The sequence below is a fragment of the Sorghum bicolor genome, chromosome 9, assembly GCF_000003195.3.
Source record: "Sorghum bicolor cultivar BTx623 chromosome 9, Sorghum_bicolor_NCBIv3, whole genome shotgun sequence".
Taxonomy (NCBI): domain Eukaryota; kingdom Viridiplantae; phylum Streptophyta; class Magnoliopsida; order Poales; family Poaceae; genus Sorghum; species Sorghum bicolor.
Genome location: NC_012878.2, coordinates 54,056,786 through 54,078,086, shown reverse-complemented (window position 1 = coordinate 54,078,086; position 21,301 = coordinate 54,056,786). Strand labels below are relative to the sequence as shown.

Below are 21,301 nucleotides of genomic sequence, written 5' to 3'. Positions count from 1 at the left end.
ACTGCATGCAGCTATGCCTATGCTGCATGCTTCCATGGATTTGCATTGGGTCGATCGTCGACGTGTACGTACGCTTCACACAGGTACAGGTAAAAAAACCGAAGCCGTGCACGCACGGTGAACTATTGCAATGCGCACACTGTCACAGAATATAATGGTACTGGTGTACCGCGTACGATCGAACCACTCTACGTAGATGACTGCCAGTTGCAAGCAGTGGATGGCTAGGATTGAATCAAGTGGAGAGGTAGATGACAAATAAACGGCAAGCTATAAGCAAGATCGAGAGACGGCACACCAACACAGGCGCGTGGGGTCCACTCGTCAGGCTTGTCCATGGCCTACGTAGTAGGGCCTTGTTTAGTTCCTAGAAAATTTTACAAAATTTTTCACATTCCTCGTCACATCAAATCTTTAGACGCATACATGAAGTATTAAATATAGACGAAAAATAAAAACTAATTGTACAGTTTGGTCGGAATCGACGAGACGAATCTTTTAGACCTAGTTAGTCTATAATTAAACAATATTTGTCAAATACAAACAAAAGTGCTACAGTGTCGATTTCCCAAAAATTTTCGGAACTAAACAAGGCCTAGGAGTACTCCGTACTCCCGAAAAAATTGATTTCTAGAAATTTCATGACAGATTACCAAACGGAGGGGAAAAACTTTGTTGCCCCTCATTAAGCTGTCGGATCTTATTGGCAAGTCAGTTTGACTATAGTGGTCATTTGGTGTAGTATTAATCGTTCCAAGCTTGAATATTTGCGCAATTAATATTACATACGTGAGTATACAACACTAGAAAATACACGAAGACAAATGTTGTAGCATCTTTCGTTGAAGGAGGAATTAAAGAGTGTAATGATAATGAATGATCCCATAATTCATTTAAAATCGTGGGACAAAGTTGTGGACTAGAAATGGACCTAAGGAGGGACAAAGTAGACACCGATTTAGGGGGTGTTTAGTTTTCCCCAACAATTTTAGAATAATGAAATACAAAATGTCAAATTTTTAGAGTTACGTTTAGTTCCATCTAAATTGCAGAATTTATTGCTTTTATGAAAGCCTCATAAGGCTCTTTTAGGTTTTTTTTTGTCCCGTGAGGTGGTCAAAATCTAAAATAAGAGAATAACCACCTTTTGTCAAAAAAAAAACATAGTATTTAGTTTCATTATACAAAATGATAAACTAAAACCAAAATTGTTTGGAATAAAAGGAAACTGAACACCACGTTAACAAGGGACGGGCGAACTTACTCCGTTCCCAAAGAGTGCTAGTCTCACTCTTTGAAAAGTCAAATATTTCAACTTTGACTAAATGCAAATAGGAGAGTGCATAGTAAACATCGTTATATTAATCATTGAATATATCTTATAATAAATTTATTTGGAGATGCAAATGTTGCTAATAAATCCTATATAAATTTAGACATATTTATCAAGTTTTGACCTGCATAAAACCTAGATGATTTTCTTTCTTTCTTTTTCTTCTTTTGCCGGACGGAGTATACACCCTGCAATACGGTCATGGCCTTGTTTAGTTCTGAAAATTGAAAACTTTTCGGAACTGTAGCACTTTTGTTTGTTTGTGACAAATATTATTCAATCACAGACTAAGTAGGATCAAAAGATTTGTCTCGTGATTTACAGCTAAACTGTATAATTAGTTTTTGTTTTCGTTTATATTTAATGTTTTATGCATATACCACAAGATTCGATGTGACGGAGAATCTTGAAATTTTTTTTGGTTTTCAGGATGAACTAAACAAGGCCCAAATTAAAATCCCGAATATGCATGCTACGGGCGGCCCCACCTCTCGGAGGAGCAAGTGCAATATCATCAGTTCATCACCCTTCATCCTCTCGCTATAAAAAAGCAGCAGCACCCCCAAGGGGAGACAAAACTCCGTCTTGGCATTTGCCACACCAGCCACAGCCGCGCGCCGCGCCCGCAATAGTAGCACTCCTTGGCTTCCTCCTAGCTCCCTCCCATGGCGACCAAGCGCTACTGCCTCTGGGGCGGCGACACGCACGCCACCTCCCTCGCGGCCTTGAACTCCGGCGAAGGGATCTTCAAGTCCAGCGCTCTGGAGACGGCGGCGGCGGCGGCGGCCACTGCGACAGCCGCGTCGGACACGGCGCTGGTCTCGCCGGAGCTCGGCGCCGCGGCGGTGGCGCGGCCGCGTCTGCGCAAGGACTCCTCCGGGTCCGGGAAGAAGAAGCAGCAACAGCAGGAGCAGGCGGCTGGTGGTGCCGGGGCCAAGAAGCCGCCGCAGCGCGGGCTCGGCGTGGCGGAGCTCGAGCGGCTCCGGTGCGGGGGCGACCCGCTGCTCGAGCTCTCCGTCGTCGTCGGGGACGCTGCGGGCGCGCAGGGGCAGGGCGGTCACCCGCTGCTCCACTATCACCACCACCGCCACCTGCAGATGCCGGCCTCGGCGTTCGAAGCCGCCGCAGGCGCGCGCTTCTGCTCGCAGCTGCTGGGCCCGGTGCCTCCGCCGCCGCCATCGGGCCCAGTCTGCGTCCTCCACCCACCCGCGGCGGAAGGCTGCCAGAGGGCGCCCCAAGTGGCGCCAGAGCAGCAGTACTTCAGGGACCGGTGGAGCCAAATGGGAGGCTTCTCCACGGCGGGCGGTGGCGCTGACCACCAGTCCCAGTCCCAGCTGCTGCCGGCGACACTGGCGCCAGAGCACCCTTCAAGCCAAAGCACCATCTGGCGTCCTGTTGTGTCCTCCTCCTCCTGCCTCCACACCGGCCACCGCTGCGACATCTGCTCCAGGGTAAAGCCGGCAGCCTTTCTCAATTCCCCTACTCCTACCTGATCGTGTTCTTGACAAGTAGTACGTGCATACTAATATTGTTTCCCTTGTTGGTAATTGCATCTGCATTTCTTGACGCTTCCAAAAGAGGATGAGAGCCTTGGCAGAGAATGGAGGAGCACTGGCACCGACGCCTCCTGCAGACTACTCCATCTACGATCTTGCCACAGCCATGGCCACCGCTCGCCAGGTACGTACTTGTCAAGAGTGCTCGTCGTATACACGCGCAAAAAAATATTCTCTTTATCTGATTAAGAAGCTAGCTTTACTCGATCAAAGTCACAAATGATGCGATGCACGCACTGCGCAGGGAGACGCGTTCTTGGCGCGGGAGAGGAAGCAAGGAGCGGCGGAGGACGAGGCGCCGGCGAAGAAGGATGTGAGGGAGATCGAGTTCTTCCCGGCGGCAAGCGCGCACCACACTGGCGGGAGCGGCCGAGTCTCCGTCCCCAACCCCAACGAGTCGGAGTCGGAGCTCACGGCGCCCTTCTCCTCCCCGTACGGCGCCGCCGCCAGCCACACCGCACCGCAGCTTGATCTGTCACTGAGGCTGTAGGGTTCGATCGATCGTTGTGCCTGCTCCGCATTGTAGGGTTTTAGCTTTTGTGTGGTGTTGTTGCTTTAGATTGGTCATCATGTGCTATTTAGATCAATGGGTTTAATCTTGGGGTTTTGAATTCTAGACACTTCGCAGTTCTGTTGCATTGCTGCTCGATCTTTTTACTTTGCTGATGAAATGCTACCGTGTATTTGTGAACAAGAGATCGATCAGAATCAGATAATAATTAACTCTGTGCGGTGATGTTGTGATTCTGTATGATATCAGCTGGGGACTACTGTGCCTTGTTTGTTTGAGTTGCTCTCATTTTGTTTTTTAGCGTGCCACTCCTAATTTGCTCTACTATAGGACTAGGACGAACTTGGAGTTGGATTTTTAAGCATTGCAAACCATAGATATGTGGCTGTTCAGTGATTTTGCATTTAGCATTTATATGGCATGTAGATATAATAGGGTTTCAGATGTCACTTACACTTCTTATGTCCAGTCAACAAAATGAAGTGGTCACAGCTTTGATAGCAATAGTTTGTCCAAAAAATAAATAGAGCCTTCTGTAATGCTTGTTCAGCAGTTTATCTAAATAATCACGTATTTCCAGAACCCCATATGCAACGTAATGTTTGTTGCTTCCCTCGCAAAAAAAAAAAAGATAATGTTTGTTGCTTGAATGCCTTTATCTCCACTTCCTTTTTAAAATTCTGACAGACTTTATTACCAAGAGAAGAGAAAGTAGACTTTGCTGAAAGAACTGAACTGCAAAAGGATCCATGCTGACCTAATATACACAATCATTAGAACAATTTGTGTTCGCTTAATCTGGCTGCTGTTTTTCTTTGACATGAAAATAACACAAAAATAAAAAGCGGGAGATCATACTCTCAATGACATCTTCCCAAGAAGCTGGGTTGAAGAGACTCAAAAGTCATAGCTAAAAATATTGTTCGTTGATTTATTATGAGAGAAAAGCACTTCTAACTGGCAGAAAAAAATACGACTTATAAGACAAGCGAACGAGAGTAAGACTAACATGGCAGTTGAAATTGAAAGTTAGAGGAAAATTTCTTGTTGAAGGTTTGACACTCTTGATGGCTGGATTTATATCATGTTTCCTTTGTATATGCTGTTATATATATATATATATATATATATATATATATATATATATATATATATATATATATATATATTCACCTCTGTTCTTGGTTCCATACAAAAAGTAAAGTATATGTACCCCCTAAAGCATTTCAAACATTTCAAACTGACGCGGATCCATACAATATTCACCCATCCTAATTTACTCCAAACTGATAAAATACCCCGTAACCTACCATTTCAAAGTGGATTATTGGGTGGTTTTACTAACATGGCAGTGGAAATATATCAAGTGATGTATCTCTTTCTTTTATTTAAAAAGTTATACCCATCGATTCAAATTCGTACATAAATTTTGCTATGCACTTAGATATACATTGCGGCTAAATGCATATGAAGAGCAATGTATTTAGAAAAGTCAAAATACCTTATAGTTTGAAATAGAGATTGCATTTTTTTCTATCAATATTATGGAGTTCGATGTTCTCTATAACTTTATTCTTGACATCTTTATTTTATTTGAGATCTTTTAGAGGCTTAAATATTTGTTTTGAATTTTCCGTTAGCATGGTGAGTAAAACCTACACTAGCACACACGAACAAGCTCCAGTCATTTTCGCTTGGCCCGCTAATTATATATGGCTCTGCAACGGCAAAAGCATTCAAACTTGACTAAGTATGTGCAGTTTGGGTGGTGCCGTGGTGGTCTTGTTAGGCCTTGTTTAGTTCCAAAAAATTTTGCAAAATAGGTACTGTAGCACTTTCGTTTGTTTGTGACAAATATTGTCCGATCATAGATTAACTAGGCTCAAAAGATTCATCTCATCAATTCCGACCAAACTATGTAATTAGTTTTTATTTTCGTCTATATTTAATACTCCATGCATGCGTCTAAAGATTCGATGTGACGGGAAATCTGAAAAATTTTGCAAAATTTTTTGGAACTCCAATTCCATGATCGGACAATATTTGTCAAAAAAAGAAAACTTCCAATAATTTTGTAGGTATAGTGGCTTTTGTTTGGGATTGGAAACTCCATTAAGGTCATGTTTAGTTTCGAAAATATTTTAGATTTCGGTAATATAGTATTTTTGTTTTTATTCAACAAATATTATCTAATTATGGACTAATTAGACTCAAAAGATTCATCTTTTAATTTACAGTCAACCTGTGTAATTTAAAAAGTTTTTGTTTTAGCAGGTGCAGTGCAGGGAAGGCCAAGGCTGCGGCCGCTGCTACATCTGCTCTGGGTGCGGCGTGCAGCATGCAGGGCTGCAGCCTGCACTGCAGGTTGGCCGCCGTGCCGGGGACCAGCCACAGAGAAAGCATCCACGCATCGACCGGCTAGCGCGGGGGCGGTGCACGGCAAGGAAATCTACAGCCTAGCTATACTTGCTTTTAGGCCTTGTCTAAGTTGCATTTTTTTAAAAAAAATATACGATAGTATTTTTATTTATATTTAATAAATATTATTTAATTATGGACTAAATATATTCAAAAGATTTATATCGTAAATTATGAATAAATTATATAATTAGTTATTTTTTATTTATATTTAATAGTTTGTATATGTGCTATAAGATTTAATGTAACGAAAATTTTAAAAAATTCTGTAAAATTTTTAAGAAGCAAAGAATGCGAGAGAGGAGACGAATGAGACGATGGCGGTGGATCGGCCGGACGGGCGGACGAGCGATCGCCGCACACGCGGGTGTCGTCGCCTCGCTAGTCTTGTCCTCTGCGGCTGTGCCATAGAGCCGTGACAAATCTGACTCCAGTTCCATGCACCCCTACATGGCTTTTGTAGAGTCACAAGTGCTGCAAATGTTGTAGTAGATCCCATTGCCACGACCGTGTCATGCAGATGCAGATGCAGCCCAGGGAAGCCAGAAAACAGACCAGGGAGCTCCGCCATGCGTGCGTGAGGTCAGGAGATAGCTAGTGGGGCCTATACGATCTCGAGTGTCAATGCCAGCAGCAGGTGGCGCGTCGGCCACAAGCGGCAGGGCAGGGCATCGATGACCCACCCTGAGCGGAGCCTGCCAGACCGCCCCTCAAACCCACTGCCAGCAGTAAGCACACCATGCATATGTGTCATTAGCACACCAGCATTCTTTGCCTTGTGTTTAGCCACCGTCGGGCCGGCCCATCCACGATCAACCTCTCGCACCCACCAATTTCTCTGCGTCTTGATCCCGTCTGGTCTGGCTCCACGGACGGACCCGGGACCCTGGTGCATGCAGATGCAGACGAAAGCTGGAGGATACAACAAGCCTGTCGGAGAGCTCGCCAGCCGCTGTAGCAAACAAATAGAGTGAATGGATTGCGTTAAATTATCACTCCACTCTAGTCTAGATGAGATGATGCATCATGATCCACACTAGATGCAACGTGCATCGTAAATCAACTAGTACTCATTATTTAGTTTGTAAGGAATAAGAAAATGACTAACTATTTAGCTTGTGAGGAATTAGAAAATAGATCAGACCATTCCATCCAGTAAACCATCCCGTTTGTTTCACTGATATTTGGCTACTGCTGCTGCTTTGTCGAGAGAAAAATACATGATTCCTTCGTTAAAAAACACTGCTCTAATCGTCCTGTAAAATAGGAGTAGCCTAACTTATTCCTCAAACCTATTAAAAGTGAATGTAAATGAACAGTGATTTTGAGAACAACTGATGTCTTTCATTGATCTCATAGAATATATACAAGTGAAGGGGGCATGTCCGTACGGACACAACCGTTCAGTTTACAGAACCACCGAAGGGACATGCCTCTTCAGGGATTACTAACTGCTAATCCTATGATTAACTGCTAATCCACTTCTCTAATCTTGTTGTATCAACGGATGAGATCATTAGTGATAAGGTGTCTATTCACCAACAGACACCGTTTCGCAACACTCCCCCTTGATCGAATCTTCCTTTGAGATCAATGTAGCTGTAAGCTTAGATTCCTCGAAAAACCCTGTGGGAAAAATCTGAGGAATATGTATGTATGGATATGCTGTAAAACTCCTTTAAACCTTTATAGGAAAACAAGGAGAAGGTAGCATATATTTGTGTGATTTAAACAAACCACTATGTCATTGGTATTCCAATTAAAAACCCCAGTGGGGAAAAATATTGGAGATACGACATAAAGATAACTTCTCTAAAAACCGTTTAGGAAAAATGTGAGGAGCCATATTAAGAGATATGTCGCTAAAACTCCTATAAAAACCCAGTGGGAAAATCAGGAGAAAAATATGACGACATACTATAAGTATTGCCTCTTGAAATAACTCTCATGAAAAACCTTTTTCAAGGAAAAACCATGGATGAGTTGGGAGGGCAATGTGTGTCTTTGATATTTCCCACAAAAACCCCGGTGGGGAAAATAGAAAATATGACACATGCTTATGTTAATATTACCTCATTAAAAACTTTAACAAGAAACCTTTTGAGTAAAACTTGTGAAAGAAAAGAGTATAATATGATGCTGGTACAGGTGGCATCTAGGAGATGTCTCCCCCTGATTCTGGCAAATCTCGAAGTCGCCTCATACCAATTCCATGTACCAATTTTTGAAACACAGAAGTTGGTAAGGACTTAGTAAATAGGTCAGCGAGGTTATCACATGACTTGATTTGCAAGATGTTTATTTCCCCACGTTCTTGTAATTCATGGGGATAAAACAATTTAGGAACAATATGCTTAGTGATATTGCTCTTTATGTAACCTGTTTGCATCTGTGTAACACAAGCGGAATTATCTTCGTAGATAATTGTTGGTGATTCAATTGAACCAATACCACATGTCTGTTGTATGTGGTTAATCATTCTGCGAAGCCACACACATTCTCGTGATGCCTCGTATAAAGCAATAATTTCAGAATGATTAGTAGAGGTGGCTGTCAGAGTCTGCTTAGAAGACTTCCATGAAATAGTTGTACCTCCATGTAGGAATACAAATCCTGTTTGGGATTTTCCGTTATGATGATCAGATAAGTAACCAACATCTGTATAGCCAATCATATTGGGATCATGATTTTTCGTAAAGAATAAACCAAGATCCTTTGTGCCATTAAGGTATCTGAGGATACACTTTGCTCCCATCCAATGACGGTGAGTCGGGTCCGCACTATTCCTAGCTAGTAAGTTCACTGCAAATGCGATATCAGGTCTGGTGCAATTTGCAAGATACATAAGTGCGCCAATAACACTGAGATATGGGATTTCTGGTCCCAACGTCTTCTCCCCAACATCCCGTGGTCTAAATGGATCTTTCCCTAATTCTAAGGAACGAACAACCATCGGGGTTTTATTAGGGTATGATTTATCCATATTGAATTTCTCCAATATTTTCTGGATATAGGCTGATTGATGCACTAAAATCCCTAAAGGACGGTGCTCAATTTTGTAAGCCTAGGCAATATTTGGTCTTACCCAAATCCTTCATCTCGAATTCCGTCTTTAGATGTTTGCGTGCTTCTTCTATATCCTTTGGACTGCCAATGATATTTAAATCATCAACATATACAGATATAATACAAAATCCCGTTTGAGATTTCTTAATGAAAACACATGGGCAATCATCATTATTGGTGTATCCTTTGTTTAAAAGGAATTCACTCAGTCGGTTGTACCACATTCGTCCCGACTGCTTCAAGCCATATAATGACTTTTGTAGTTTTACACAATACATGTTACGATTTGCGTTTGGATTCGGAATTTGGATTCCATCAGGAACCTTCATATATATGTCCGAATCAAGTGACCCATATAAATATGCTGTCACCACATCCATCAACTGCATAGATAGATGATTTTGAACTGCCAATGATATTAAGTATCGGAAAGTAATTCCACTCATTACTGGAGAATAAGTTTCATTATAATCAATGCCGGGTCTCTGCGTGAACCCTTGTGCTACGAGCCTTGCTTTATATCTCACCACCTCATTGTTCTCATTCCGTTTCCGGACGAAAACCCATTTAAAGCCTACAGGAAAGACTTTGGAGGGTGTGGGCATAGCTTTTGTGAATACCCCTCTTTTAGTGAGCGAGGCTATCTCAGCTTGAATTGCTTCTTTCCATTGAGCCCAGTCTGAGCGCTTTTTGCACTCTGCCATGGTCTTAGGATCTGGATCATTGAGAAGATTTCTGCAATTGCTGCGGAGAAATACATGTCTACAACAGTAGTCTTACGATCGTATGATTCTCCAGAATCAATATAATTGATGGAAAATTCTTTCACCCCATTATTTGACTCAACATTTCCCAAAACTATGAAGTCAGGGTGTTCCGATGTCCCAGGATCAGAATTAGGATGCACCGTTGATCCGGGTTGTGGATTAGGTCCTGGTGTTGGACTTTCATCCACTATTGGGTGTCTAGCAACTTGAGGTTGGCTTGGATTTACTGATTTGGAGGATCTAGTCCTCAGTATCCTCGGACGCTTGCTTTGAGCATTATCCTTCGGTGCGGCCGTACTTCTCCCCCTTTTCTTTAGAAGTGGGAGTTGAATGGTTTTTATTGGTACCTCCACTCTTTTGGGCGCATTGCGAGCAGGATAAGAGGATTTAGTGACACCCTTATAATCAGTAAATGCTTCTGGCAGGTTATTTGCAATATGTTGCAAGTTTATGATTTTCTCAACTTGTTGTTCAGTTTCTTGAGTACGTGGATCTGAGGGGGAATTGCTTTGGGCATTCCAGTTGATTTCCTGGCATTCACTTTGGTACTTGAAATCTCCCCCTAATGCTGGGAAATGGTCCTCATTGAATATGCAGTCAGCATACCGGGCCGTGAATAAGTCCCCTGTAAGAGGCTCGAGGTATTTGATAATCGATGGGGATTGATATCCCACATACATACCAAGTTTCCTATGTGGACCCATAGAGGTACGCTTAGGTAGTGAGATCGGTACATATACAGCGCAACCGAATTTTCGCAGATGGGAAATATTTGGCATATTCCCACGTACTAATTGCAATGGGGAGACAACATGGTATGCAGTTGGACGCAATTGAATTAAGTCAACAGCGTGTAGGACTGCATGACCCCAACATGAAGTTGGTAGATTGCAATTTTGTAGTAGTGGTCTTGCAATGAGTTTAATTCTTTTAATAAGAGATTCTGCTAAACCATTTTGTGTATGGACATATGGGACAGAGTGTTGAACTTGAATTCCTAAGGCCATACAATAATCATTGAAAGCCTTTGAGGAAAATTCAGCAGCATCATCCATTCGAATTGATTGAATTTGATGTTCAGGATTATGTGCTCTAAGTTTAATAACTTGAGCAATAATTTTTGCGAAAGCATGATTACGTGTGGACAAAAGACACACATGAGACCATCTAGTAGATGCGTCTATTAGAACCATGAAATACCTGAACGGTCCAGATGTTGGTTGTATAGGGCCACAAATATCTCCTTGAATGCGTTCAAGAAATTTTAGTGGCTCATTTTGGATCTTGACGGGCGATGGACGCAAGATCAATTTTCCTGTAGCGCATGAAGTGCACATAAAATCTGAAGATTTCGGAAATTTAGCAGTATTTAACTCATGACCATTTGAATTCCTGATAATTTTCCGCATCATCCCTATACCAGGATGACCAAGGCGATCATGCCAAGTTTTGAATGCATCAACATTCTGGAAAATTACCTTGTACGCAACATGTGGTACGGGTTTGATGTATGTGTAGTACAATCCGGACGGGAAAGAGGGAATTTTCTCAACAATTTGTTTGCCATCAAGGGTTTATATATGGAGAATTTCCTCATTATTGTCATCAAAGGTTTCTATATGGAAACCATTTTGACGGATATCTCTATAACTTAATAAGGTACGCTTTGAATCGGGATATAATAATGCATCCTCAATTGTAATTTGGGTACCCATAGGGAGTACGATAATGGCACGACCTGAACCAATTATCGTAGCATCGCGCCCAGCGATTGTCAAAACATTTCCTTGTCTTTTAGTAAGAGTTTGGAAATATTTTGTTTCCCTAAGAATAGAATTAGTGGTACCGCTGTCCACTAGGCATAATTCCTCTTCCATCAGATCGACCCCCGTAGAAACTATATATAAATAAAGAATTTGATATAAAACTCTCTGATAATATATAGAATACATACTTTATTTATTGAATATCAAATGTGTACAATACATTTATTGGATATCCAAACTAAGTAGTGATGACATCATTAAATATTTACAACACATAGGACATAAATTGTGTTTATTATTACAATCACTAGAACATAAAGACATTAGAATCTAAGGGATTGAGAGCCTAGTGAAAGTCTCCAAATATGTCGTTGGATGCATATTCCACGATCATATTCCCTGTATCGGCAAGATCCTCGCCTCCTCGTATGATGTTGTTGCTTGGTTCCTCAGGAACTTGTTGCGAACAACCAGCCTCTTCCCTGGTGGTGTCAGGTCGAAGATTGAAATGGGCTTCATACTTCTGTCCTGGTGCAGCTCGTCCACGACCCACAGACTTTAAGTAAAGATCAACTAGATGACTTGGGGTACGATATTTCTTTGTAGTATGGTTATAATAACCACATTTTTGACACACAGGTTTATCATCCCTGTTCTTGGAAATGTTCTTACCCTTTTTGTAAGGTTTACCTTTGTTGGAGTCACCTTTTTGGGGCTTCTTATTGCGTCTGCGCTTGTTTTTACCCTTCTTGGAGTTTCCTTGTTGATAGTTCTTTTCAGATCTATCATTAGACATGGGTTTATTCTGAGTATATGCATGTACTTCAGGCAATGGGGCAGACCCAACAGGGCGCTGCTGATTATTCCAAACCATAAGTTCAGAATGTTTTTCGGCCTCAAGTAAAGTTTGGATAAGCTCTGAATAAACCTGGAAACGTCTTTCACGGTATTGTTGTTGAAGAATCCTTTCAGAGGGAAGCATAGTAGACAAAGTCTTTTCTATCTTATCCGCATCTGTAGGTTCTTTCTCGCAGAATTGCAATTTTGAGCAAATCCTATGGACAACATGATTGTAGTCACTCACAATTTTGAAATCCTATAAGCGAAGTTGCGTCCACTCATAGTTGGCCGCGGGCAAGACAAGTGCCTTTTGCTGTTCATAGCGTTGCTTAAGTGAAGTCCATAGATTGTGTGGATTTTCTTCCAACAAATATTCAGCCTTAAGATCAGGGTGAATGTGGCTCCTAATAAGGTATAGGGTTGTATAAAGATGTTGATCTTCAAGCGGTGCAACCCCATCTTTGGGTGGTAACACAGCTCGATAAAGTCCATGGGACGAAAGACTAACTTTTACGTCTATAGCCCATGTGGGATAATTGTGGCCGTCTAGAGCTAGTAATTCAAACTCTTTGACAGTCATTGATCCTACATGATATAAAAAGCATCAAAACATTTTAAGTTATTAAAATGTTGAGGTGTGTTGTAATTATGGGGTGCAAATAAAAACAAGATAAATCTTGTATCAGTAATGGTGTAAAATTCTTATATGCATAATAAAGCAATGGAGGTAGTCACCAAAAAAAAGGTGTAGACCTCTAATTGGGCATATTATGTGTAAATAGTAGATGCCAATTAATTATGCAAATTGTATAACGCGTTTGAAGGTAGTCATCAAGAATTAATGTAGACCTTAGTTTAATTTGCAAACGAATTGGGTACGCACGTTGAGGATAGTCACTAAGTAGTATACTTAGTGTAGATCCCACAGTAGCAACAATGGTGCTACCTTGTGTATGGCCAATAAGGATGCAAATTAATGGTAGTCATCTTTGTGAAAAGATGTAGACCAAATGTTCTAAGTGGTAATGTTGGGTACGCACGTTGAGGATAGTCACTAAGTATTGCTTAGTGTAGATCCCACAGTAGCAACTATGGTGCTACCTTGTGGAGTGGCCAACAAAACAACTCTAGAACATGCGTGTTATATAATTGTTAAGAAAATTACACATAAATTGTCGCAGTGCTTTAAAGTTAAAAGCGTAAATGAACTTAAATAAAAAAATGATCGATTGCGAAATAAATAAATAATTGCAAGATCATGGTCACAATAATAAGGATATTATTTATTGGATTTTTCATTCATACCGGGACAAACACTTTGAATAATATCACAAACAGATATTTTATAACAATATAAAGTATCACAAGTACAACTATAGTTAAAAGTCTGGAACTAAACATATAGGAGTACTATTTTTGCAACAAATAATTATACAAGACCACAACAGAGTCATATACGAATTATTGCTGAAAATAAATAAGATGAATAAACAAGTAGCCTGCTGTGCCAAATTAGAGTTCAAGTGAATTTGAAATGGGCACAGCAGCCTGAGCGAGCGTGCAAGTGGAGACTGGGAGGCAGCTCGTAGGCCTTCATGGGCTGGCCCATTTGCTGGAGCAGCACATATATATACGGGGCTGGAACAGGCAACTAGGGTTGAAATCCAACCACACGCCGCCGTATAGCCTGAAGACCACCGCCGCCATTTTATCTGGATGTTGGTGCCGCTGCTCCCTTCCACTGCGCCGCTGCTGCTGCAGTTCTTCAGTTCGAGGAAGACTCCCCCTCATCAGGGGAGTAGAAGCCGCTGCCGTTCACCAACTCGTTGAGGGTCGCCGCAGACGGGAGGCCGTGCGTCGCCGGGTTCCACGATCCTCTCGGATCCTAGGGCGCCGGTCCACTGCAGCCACGCTGCGACCCAGAAGGCGCCGGATCGACGGAGTTGTTGTGGTTGTGCCTTCGGTCGGAGTTGGGGGCGCCGCCGGGAGGGCCTGCGCAGCCATGCGTGCCGCAGCCTCCGCACGTGTCGCTGGTGGAGGAGGAGCCGAGGGCACCGGAGGTGGAGCCGAGGGCCCGGCCCTGTCGAGGAAGAAGTACGGTTAGATGCCGGTCCTCGCAGCGGTGTTGAAGATGTCGCCGAGATTGAAGAGGTTGCCGACGCCGGGCGCAGCCACCACATTGACCTCGTCCTCGACCTTCACTGCATCGAGCGCAGGGGCGGCCTGCGTGTTCAGGAACCACGGATCCAGTGGGGGAACGCCATTGCCTGGCGCCACTGTAGTCGGAGGAGTGGGCGTCGGCATCGAGTAGGCGTACTCGAGCGTGTGCGGGATCGACGTGTACTCCTTGCAGAAGTCGCACCAGTAGCGCGGCGGTGCCGGTACTGGCGACATGGGCTCCATCGGCATGTAGGATGGAGTTGGAGCAGCGGCGGGCGTCATCTCCACGGCTTCAGCAATCGGCATCAGGGCTTCGACGACTGGTGGCGCCGCGACTTCAACAGCGGGCGGCGCCGTGTTGCTGGGGCCGGCACCGTCCGCGCCAAGGTGAGGAGACGGTGGCTGGCTCTGCAGAGGGCGATCTTGCGGCGAAGCGAGGCGGCCACGACGAATCGGGGACCAATGGCGACGACGAACATCTGCACGGACGTCACGAACAGCCGAGTCGAAGATGCGGCCGTATGGACCATGGCCATGGGCAGCAATGCGGCGGAGACGAGGCCCAAGGCGCTCGAAAACACTGCGGCGCTGTCCATGGTGGCCGTGGTGACGGATCGGGCCACGACGGACTCCACCATCGCGACGAAGAGCGAAGAACAATCCACGAGCAATGTGTAAAGGTAAATCGGCATTGATTCGCGCCATAGGGCTTACCGGTGGTCGGTACAGAGGCATGGATTGCCTCTGTTCGTCGTTCTCCTTCTGTAGAGCAAAAGTGTCTGATAACGTATTAAAAGTGAATGTAAATGAACAGTGATTTTGGGAACAACTGATGTCTTTCATTGATCTCATAGAATATATACAAGTGAAGGAGGCATGTCCGTACGGACATAGCCGTTCAGTTTACAGAACCACCGAAGGGACATGCCTCTTCGGGGATTACTAACTGCTAATCCTATGATTAACTATGATTAACTGCTAATCCACTTCTCTAATCTTGTTGTATCAACGGATGAGATCATTAGTGATAAGGTGTCTATTCACCAACAGACACCGTTTCGCAACAAAACCAAACATCGATTTTTTTTTTCCCGGTGCCAGAGAGCACGTCACCCTCGTGGCTGACCACGGTGCCACTCGTTTGCCTGTCACCGAGTTCACGTATACCACAATCCATTTGCCTGAATAGTCACCAAAATGAACTGGTCGGGTGGCGAGCCAAGCAGGAACGCCAGTACAAGCAAAACAAGGCCCATGTACGCAGAAACATTTGTCTTCGTTTTACCAACACACATGACACGTCATGAAGCAAAACAGCGGGGACTCGTCCATGATCTACAGATTCTGGTACAAACGCAACGCAGAGTTGCAGAGCCGAGTGGCCACGGAAGAGGGCACTCGTGTTACACTAGGGCTGGCTGACATAACGTAAAGAAGGCCTCTGCTTGCTCCCTCTCGCCGCCTAGCCGCCCCTGCACTTGCCTCATTTTTCTGCAACAGATGGAGGAAAACATCAAAGGCGTGTTCCAAGAATACATCCAGGTTAGTAAACAACTTAGCTCTGCCCAATGCTTGGATAGGGTTTTCAAGTTTAAACTTGGAGAGGGAGTGAGGGAGATAACTTTGAGGTCTGATTTATACATGTGAAAAATAGCACTGAGGTTAGTCAATTCATCAGTTTCACTTTCACATGCAGACCAGAGAATGAGATGCCCCATGTAGATATTTTCATGCTCATGCATCTTGGTTGCTAGTTGCTACATCAATTAATCCATCATTTGTTTGGGAAGTGCAGAGGTCAGATAATACAACCTACACTATAATGAAGTTGTGAGGCAAGTTTATGTGTATACTTTTAACCTACACCGAAATGAAGTTGTGAGGAAAGTTTGTATATATGAGTGCAAAACGTTAAATACAAAAGGACACAAGATGATCTGAACTGTAAGTTATCTAATGCCAAACAAATGATAATGATATGCATAGTGCAGCTAAAATTTGAAAGCTAAAATAAGCCTCTTAAGGAACTATCTGGGAAGTGTGGATTTTCAAGGGTTGAACCTATTCATCTGCCAAGTTAAAAGAGTGCAAATGCATAGACACACAATGCTTCCAATCCACTACCTTTTAGCATGAATCGACTTTGGGCTGGCAGTGCAGAGGCATATGACCATTCTCAATATCTCAGGAGCCAGGACTAGCAACTTAGCAAGCCCTAGATTAGATCTACCATGAATCAACTTATCAGGCAAATAAGCTACTTAAATATATAAGCCTAAAACTTCTTCCAGATAGTACACAAGCTCTTGCAAACATATAAGAATATATAGTCATCTAGCTGGGCTTTTTGTCTCATCAAGCTAAATTTTATAAACCACAGCAAATACTTCATTCTATCCTTCATATGTCCTAGAAAAAAAAACAACTATGCACTTTTGATGGTGAACAAGCAAAACAGTAACTAGTAATGTCAAGCAGCCAACACTATTGATAGCTATTCAACTATATGTTGAGCAGGAAAAAAAAAACTTCATGGAGACTCTATGTTGGTGCTTCTTCTCACAGTTGTAATTGCCCCAACTGGCAACTCCATTTTTTTGCATCATTGTATATAGACATAACTATTGTACCTTTGGATATAAACAGAAAATCCATGTTTAATCATGCATCATTTGGCACTTTTTTGTCCTAATAAATTAAACATAATGAGGAACCAATCCTACATGGAAGTAAATGTGTATAAAAATTTCACACACTATGTTTGCTGGAGTATGAGAGCAGTCCCAACCCTGAAACCATCTAGTAATTTCCATAGAAAACACATCAGCAAGAAACTACTAGTACAAACTACTCTTCACACGAGTCCCGAGATAAAATTCTAACCAATCAAATAACTTTTTATCATGCTTCTGGCTGTGCTCGACCATGTGCACTCTCCCCCTTTTCTTCATCTGCTATCCGACAAAGAGCATCTTCAGGATCCAGATCGATCAACCTACAGCCTCCAGTGAAGCAGCACGGCCAGCAGCCAGGACATGCCCTGCGCGCTGCGACCCAGACGCGGCGGGCAGCTGCAACTGAGCGTCCACTGGATGGGCTCCTAGATCTGCCAAGGCACGAGGCCACGAGTGGCGCAGCCTGGTCGATGCGAGGAGCAGCAGGGCATGGGTGGGGCAGCTCACGGCAGGTACACGCAGATGGAAACGATGTCTTGTCCCCAAAACAGAAATGAGTCATTTCTTCATCCCTCAGAATGCGAGTCGACCTCGTTTCTCAGGGGAGAAACCGTTTCTCCAATTTTTTCTTTGTCATCATCAAATCGTTGCCACAGAAGATTATTTGCTTATGTGGCGGGTTATTTAATGCTATGGAAACTAGGTGTAGTTTGAGGTTGGGACTGCCCTGAGGTGATCATTTTCATAACAGGAAACTATACTAGGCTATAAATTTGCCCATGTCTATGTGGCAGCTGGGGTTAATTCATTTTGCTTGAATTTTTTGTCAATTCAAAATGAGAAACTTAGACCTGTATTGAAACTATGCCAGAAGGACAGATATTCAGGCTGGGCATTCACATTGTCAAATGAACACAAAAAATATCTATTATTTAAACTTTCTTGCTTTCTTTAGATAAAGGGGAAATTTCTTTCTGGACTAGTTAAAACCTTAGAGTGCAATGTTCTCTCATTTATCCTCACTATCAACACATTCAAGCATTTCATTCCCTATACTCCATGGATAACTAGTTGACAAATAGACTAACAAATGAAATACATGGACAACTAGTCAACAAACAAATGAAATAGGACAGATCCAATGGATGAAGATGGTGTTCGGTTCAATGGACTGTAACGTAATCTGTTTACTTGGGGGACTGGATAACGATGCAGATGTTTGGTTCGATTCTGTCCGTTATGCAATACCACATTACCATGTAATCAGGTACCGCCCTATTCATCACTGATACCGCTCAGCTCTGACCCTTCTCTCCGTATTACCGTTACGATGCCGAACCAATCAAAGTCCACGATCAACGATCCCACCAACTAAACCCAAGGTGAGCTGATTTCATTTCTGGTTACGTTACCTGAGGATGAACCAAACACCATGGAAATAGTACTAAGTGGAAGATGAAGCAATAGGACCAAGACCAACCTTTCTGCGCCTCCGGCGCCTCATGATACACAGGCTCATTTTCAGGCACTGTTCGCAGCTCATCCCCGAAGGCATCATCTGGGTAGCGAACAACCACAACGGGGCAGACGCAGTGGTGCACGCAGTAGTCACTGACGCTCCCGAGCCTCCCTTTCCCGGCCCTGCGCGAGGCACCGAATCCCCGGCTGCCCATGATCATGGCGGACAGGCCGAGGCGCTCGGCCTCGAGGCAGAGGCGCTCCTTCATGTCGTGGTCTTTGACGATGTGGATCTTAAAGGGGATCTGCGCGCCGACGAGCGGCTGCGCAAGGTCCTGCGCCTTGGTGGACGTGAAGGCGTCGAACTCCTCCTCCCGCTTCTTCTTGGCCTCCTCGGGCTCCTCCTCGGCGGCCGCGGCGCGCGCCGCGCCCTCGGCGATGTCGGCGTCGGGGTCGTCGTCGACGGAGACCGGGATGGAGCCCCAGTCGGCGCCGTAGAGCACGGAGGTGGGGCGGACGTGGAGCAGCACGACGGCGTCCCCGGGGCGGAGGTAGTTCTGGACGGCCCACTTGACGGCGAAGGCGGACTCGTCGGAGAGGTCGACGGCGATGCCGATGCGGCGGTGCGGGGAGGACGCCGCGGCGGAGGCGGCGGCCAGCGAGGAGAAGAAGTACCGCGGCGAGGTGGGCTGGATCGCCGCCACCGCCTGCGCCGCGGACAGGCGCACCGGCGGCGGACCGGACGGCGACCTGTCGCCACCAGCGCCGGCGGTCGGGGAGGCCGGGTGCGTCGCCATCGCCGATCTGCGTAGGGCTTCCTCCTCCGGTCGGCTCGAGAAATTCCTTCCGGCCGCGGCGCCTCGAATCGAATTGAATCGGACCTGCTCTCACGGGAGGGCGACGGGGACGGGGGGAGAGGGGAGACGAGACGGCGAGGGTTTTGGCTGCAAATGACGCGGATTTGTGGAGACAACGACCAGTGGGAGTGGACACTGATGAGCCTGATTTGTCACTTGTCTGCGATTAAAATGATGGTGTGGGCTCCCGGAATGGACGCCTCACGGTCGCCAGAGTACACGTGGCTCCCGGCTGCCTGCGCTTTGTTTACCCGACTCCAAGTATATACAATAATACGGTTTATACATTATACTGGATTACTGGTGCCCAACTTTGGGGGTGTTTAATTCTCCATAAAATAAAAAAATGCAAAATGTTAACTATTTAGAAGGATGGAATGTAAAATACTAAAATTTTAAAGATTATGTTTAGACTTTGTTTAGTTCTATTTTTTTTTAAATGGATATTGTAGCACTTTCATTTGTATTTGACAAATATTGTCCAATCATAGACTAATTAGACTTAAAAGATTCGTCTTGCAAATTACAGACAAATTATGTAATTAGTTATTTTATTATCTATATTTAGTGTTTTATGCATGTGCCGCAAAATTTGATGTAACAAGGAAGTGTTTTTTCACTTAACTGCTCTTCCATGACGGGTTGTCTTCCATCCAGGTTAGGCGGCGCTATGTGCCATTATACATATTCGTTGATAGCTACTCCAAGCTCTTCCTCCACCACTCATTGACAACTAGCTAGCTTCATACCACTACCAGTCTACCAGGCAACAACGTCTTCTGCTTCTGCTTCTGGATGTGAAATGTACATGCTCCATGATCCAATCTGTTATTTGCCATGATATTGTTTGTTATGTCGCTGTTCATTCTATTCATTCTAACAAGTATGTTAGAGTTTATAACATGCTAGTATGTGAGATCGTCAAGTTTTATGTTCTGGTTTTAATCTCGAAATTGCCAATTTTCTCAGCAATATAATATAACAAACTCTTACATATAAATGATACAACATTGCACATATACATCTATATATGAATCTAGAATCACAACCGTTTTGAGCTCGTCTTGTAAGTCAATGAGAGTAAGAGAGTTTCCTTTTTGCGTGAACCAACAATAAGGAATGCTAGGGATCAATTATATATTGCCGGTGCCTTCAATACTAGGTGTGGCTTGCTAAAGCGTCCCTAAATGTTTTAGTGCATCGAAGGACATATAGCCAAAGATTACGATGTATGGCCAGAAGAGATATATGATATGTTAGCTAGGAACCCCGTCGCTAGTTTCAGCAACGTCGTTTTGGTTCTTCTACTAGTGAGGACTGTGGTGTCGTGGAAGCTCGCAATCAGAAACCAGAGCCCATCGAGCAGTAGCAACAGAGTTGTTAATTTACCAGTCCGAAGTAAAATCCAGTAGCAACAGAGTTGTTAATTTACCAGTCCGAAGTAAAATCCAGAATGCGAAAGGGTCTCTAGCCTAGTGGTTTGGATGTCAGTCTGGAACGCTAGCTAGAGATGGATCGGCTTTGAGCAGCTGGGGGAGAGGAAGCTCCCTCCACGTGTAGACTTTTGTTAAGCATTTCTGAGGTAGAAAGTTGGAGCCCAAGAAATGGCGCTCGAAAGTGCTCTCAGTGAAAACAAAGCTTGTAAATTGTAAGGACGGATCTGCTGCTGATGCAGCGAAGTGCATCGGCGTACTTCCATTGATATCTTTGCCGTTGACAAGATCCTTATCCCAGTTTAGCAGCAACTTTGCTATGCCTGTGCTTGCAAATGCAGTGATGTGTATGTGTGTTAGACAAGGAATTAATACATATTGCACGCTCATTCATTGCTGATGCTGGCAGCGAATGAACCCCATCAACCATTCATTTAGCCAAACGATTTCGGCTTCATGCA

General features: G+C 44.0%; 2 protein-coding genes across 2 annotated transcripts; one reads left to right on the top strand and one right to left on the bottom strand.

Annotated features, from left to right (window-relative positions):
• Nucleotides 1,999-3,603, top strand: LOC8080074. Its single transcript, XM_021447253.1, has 3 exons — nucleotides 1,999-2,796; nucleotides 2,912-3,013; nucleotides 3,134-3,603. Exons 1-3 carry the CDS (start codon nucleotides 1,999-2,001, stop codon nucleotides 3,377-3,379), a joined length of 1,146 nt encoding a protein of 381 aa, XP_021302928.1. The 3' UTR covers nucleotides 3,380-3,603.
• On the bottom strand, nucleotides 15,675-19,551 carry LOC8080073 (universal stress protein PHOS32). The gene is made up of 2 exons (XM_002439984.2): nucleotides 18,573-19,551; nucleotides 15,675-15,908 (listed from the first exon to the last, which is right to left on the bottom strand). The coding sequence occupies exons 1-2, from the start codon at nucleotides 19,345-19,347 to the stop codon at nucleotides 15,901-15,903; spliced, it is 783 nt and encodes a 260-aa protein (XP_002440029.1). The 5' UTR covers nucleotides 19,348-19,551; the 3' UTR covers nucleotides 15,675-15,900.

Coding starts and splice junctions, on each gene's coding strand:
- LOC8080073 (XM_002439984.2), bottom strand. CDS start 19,347: ATGGCGACGCACCCGGCCTCCCCGACCGCCGGCGCTGGTGGCGACAGG.
- LOC8080074 (XM_021447253.1), top strand. CDS start 1,999: ATGGCGACCAAGCGCTACTGCCTCTGGGGCGGCGACACGCACGCCACC. Junction 2,797..2,911: donor GCTCCAGGGTAAAGCCGGCA/GCCTTTCTCAAT, acceptor CGCTTCCAAAAG/AGGATGAGAGCCTTGGCAGA. Junction 3,014..3,133: donor CCATGGCCACCGCTCGCCAG/GTACGTACTTGT, acceptor CGCACTGCGCAG/GGAGACGCGTTCTTGGCGCG.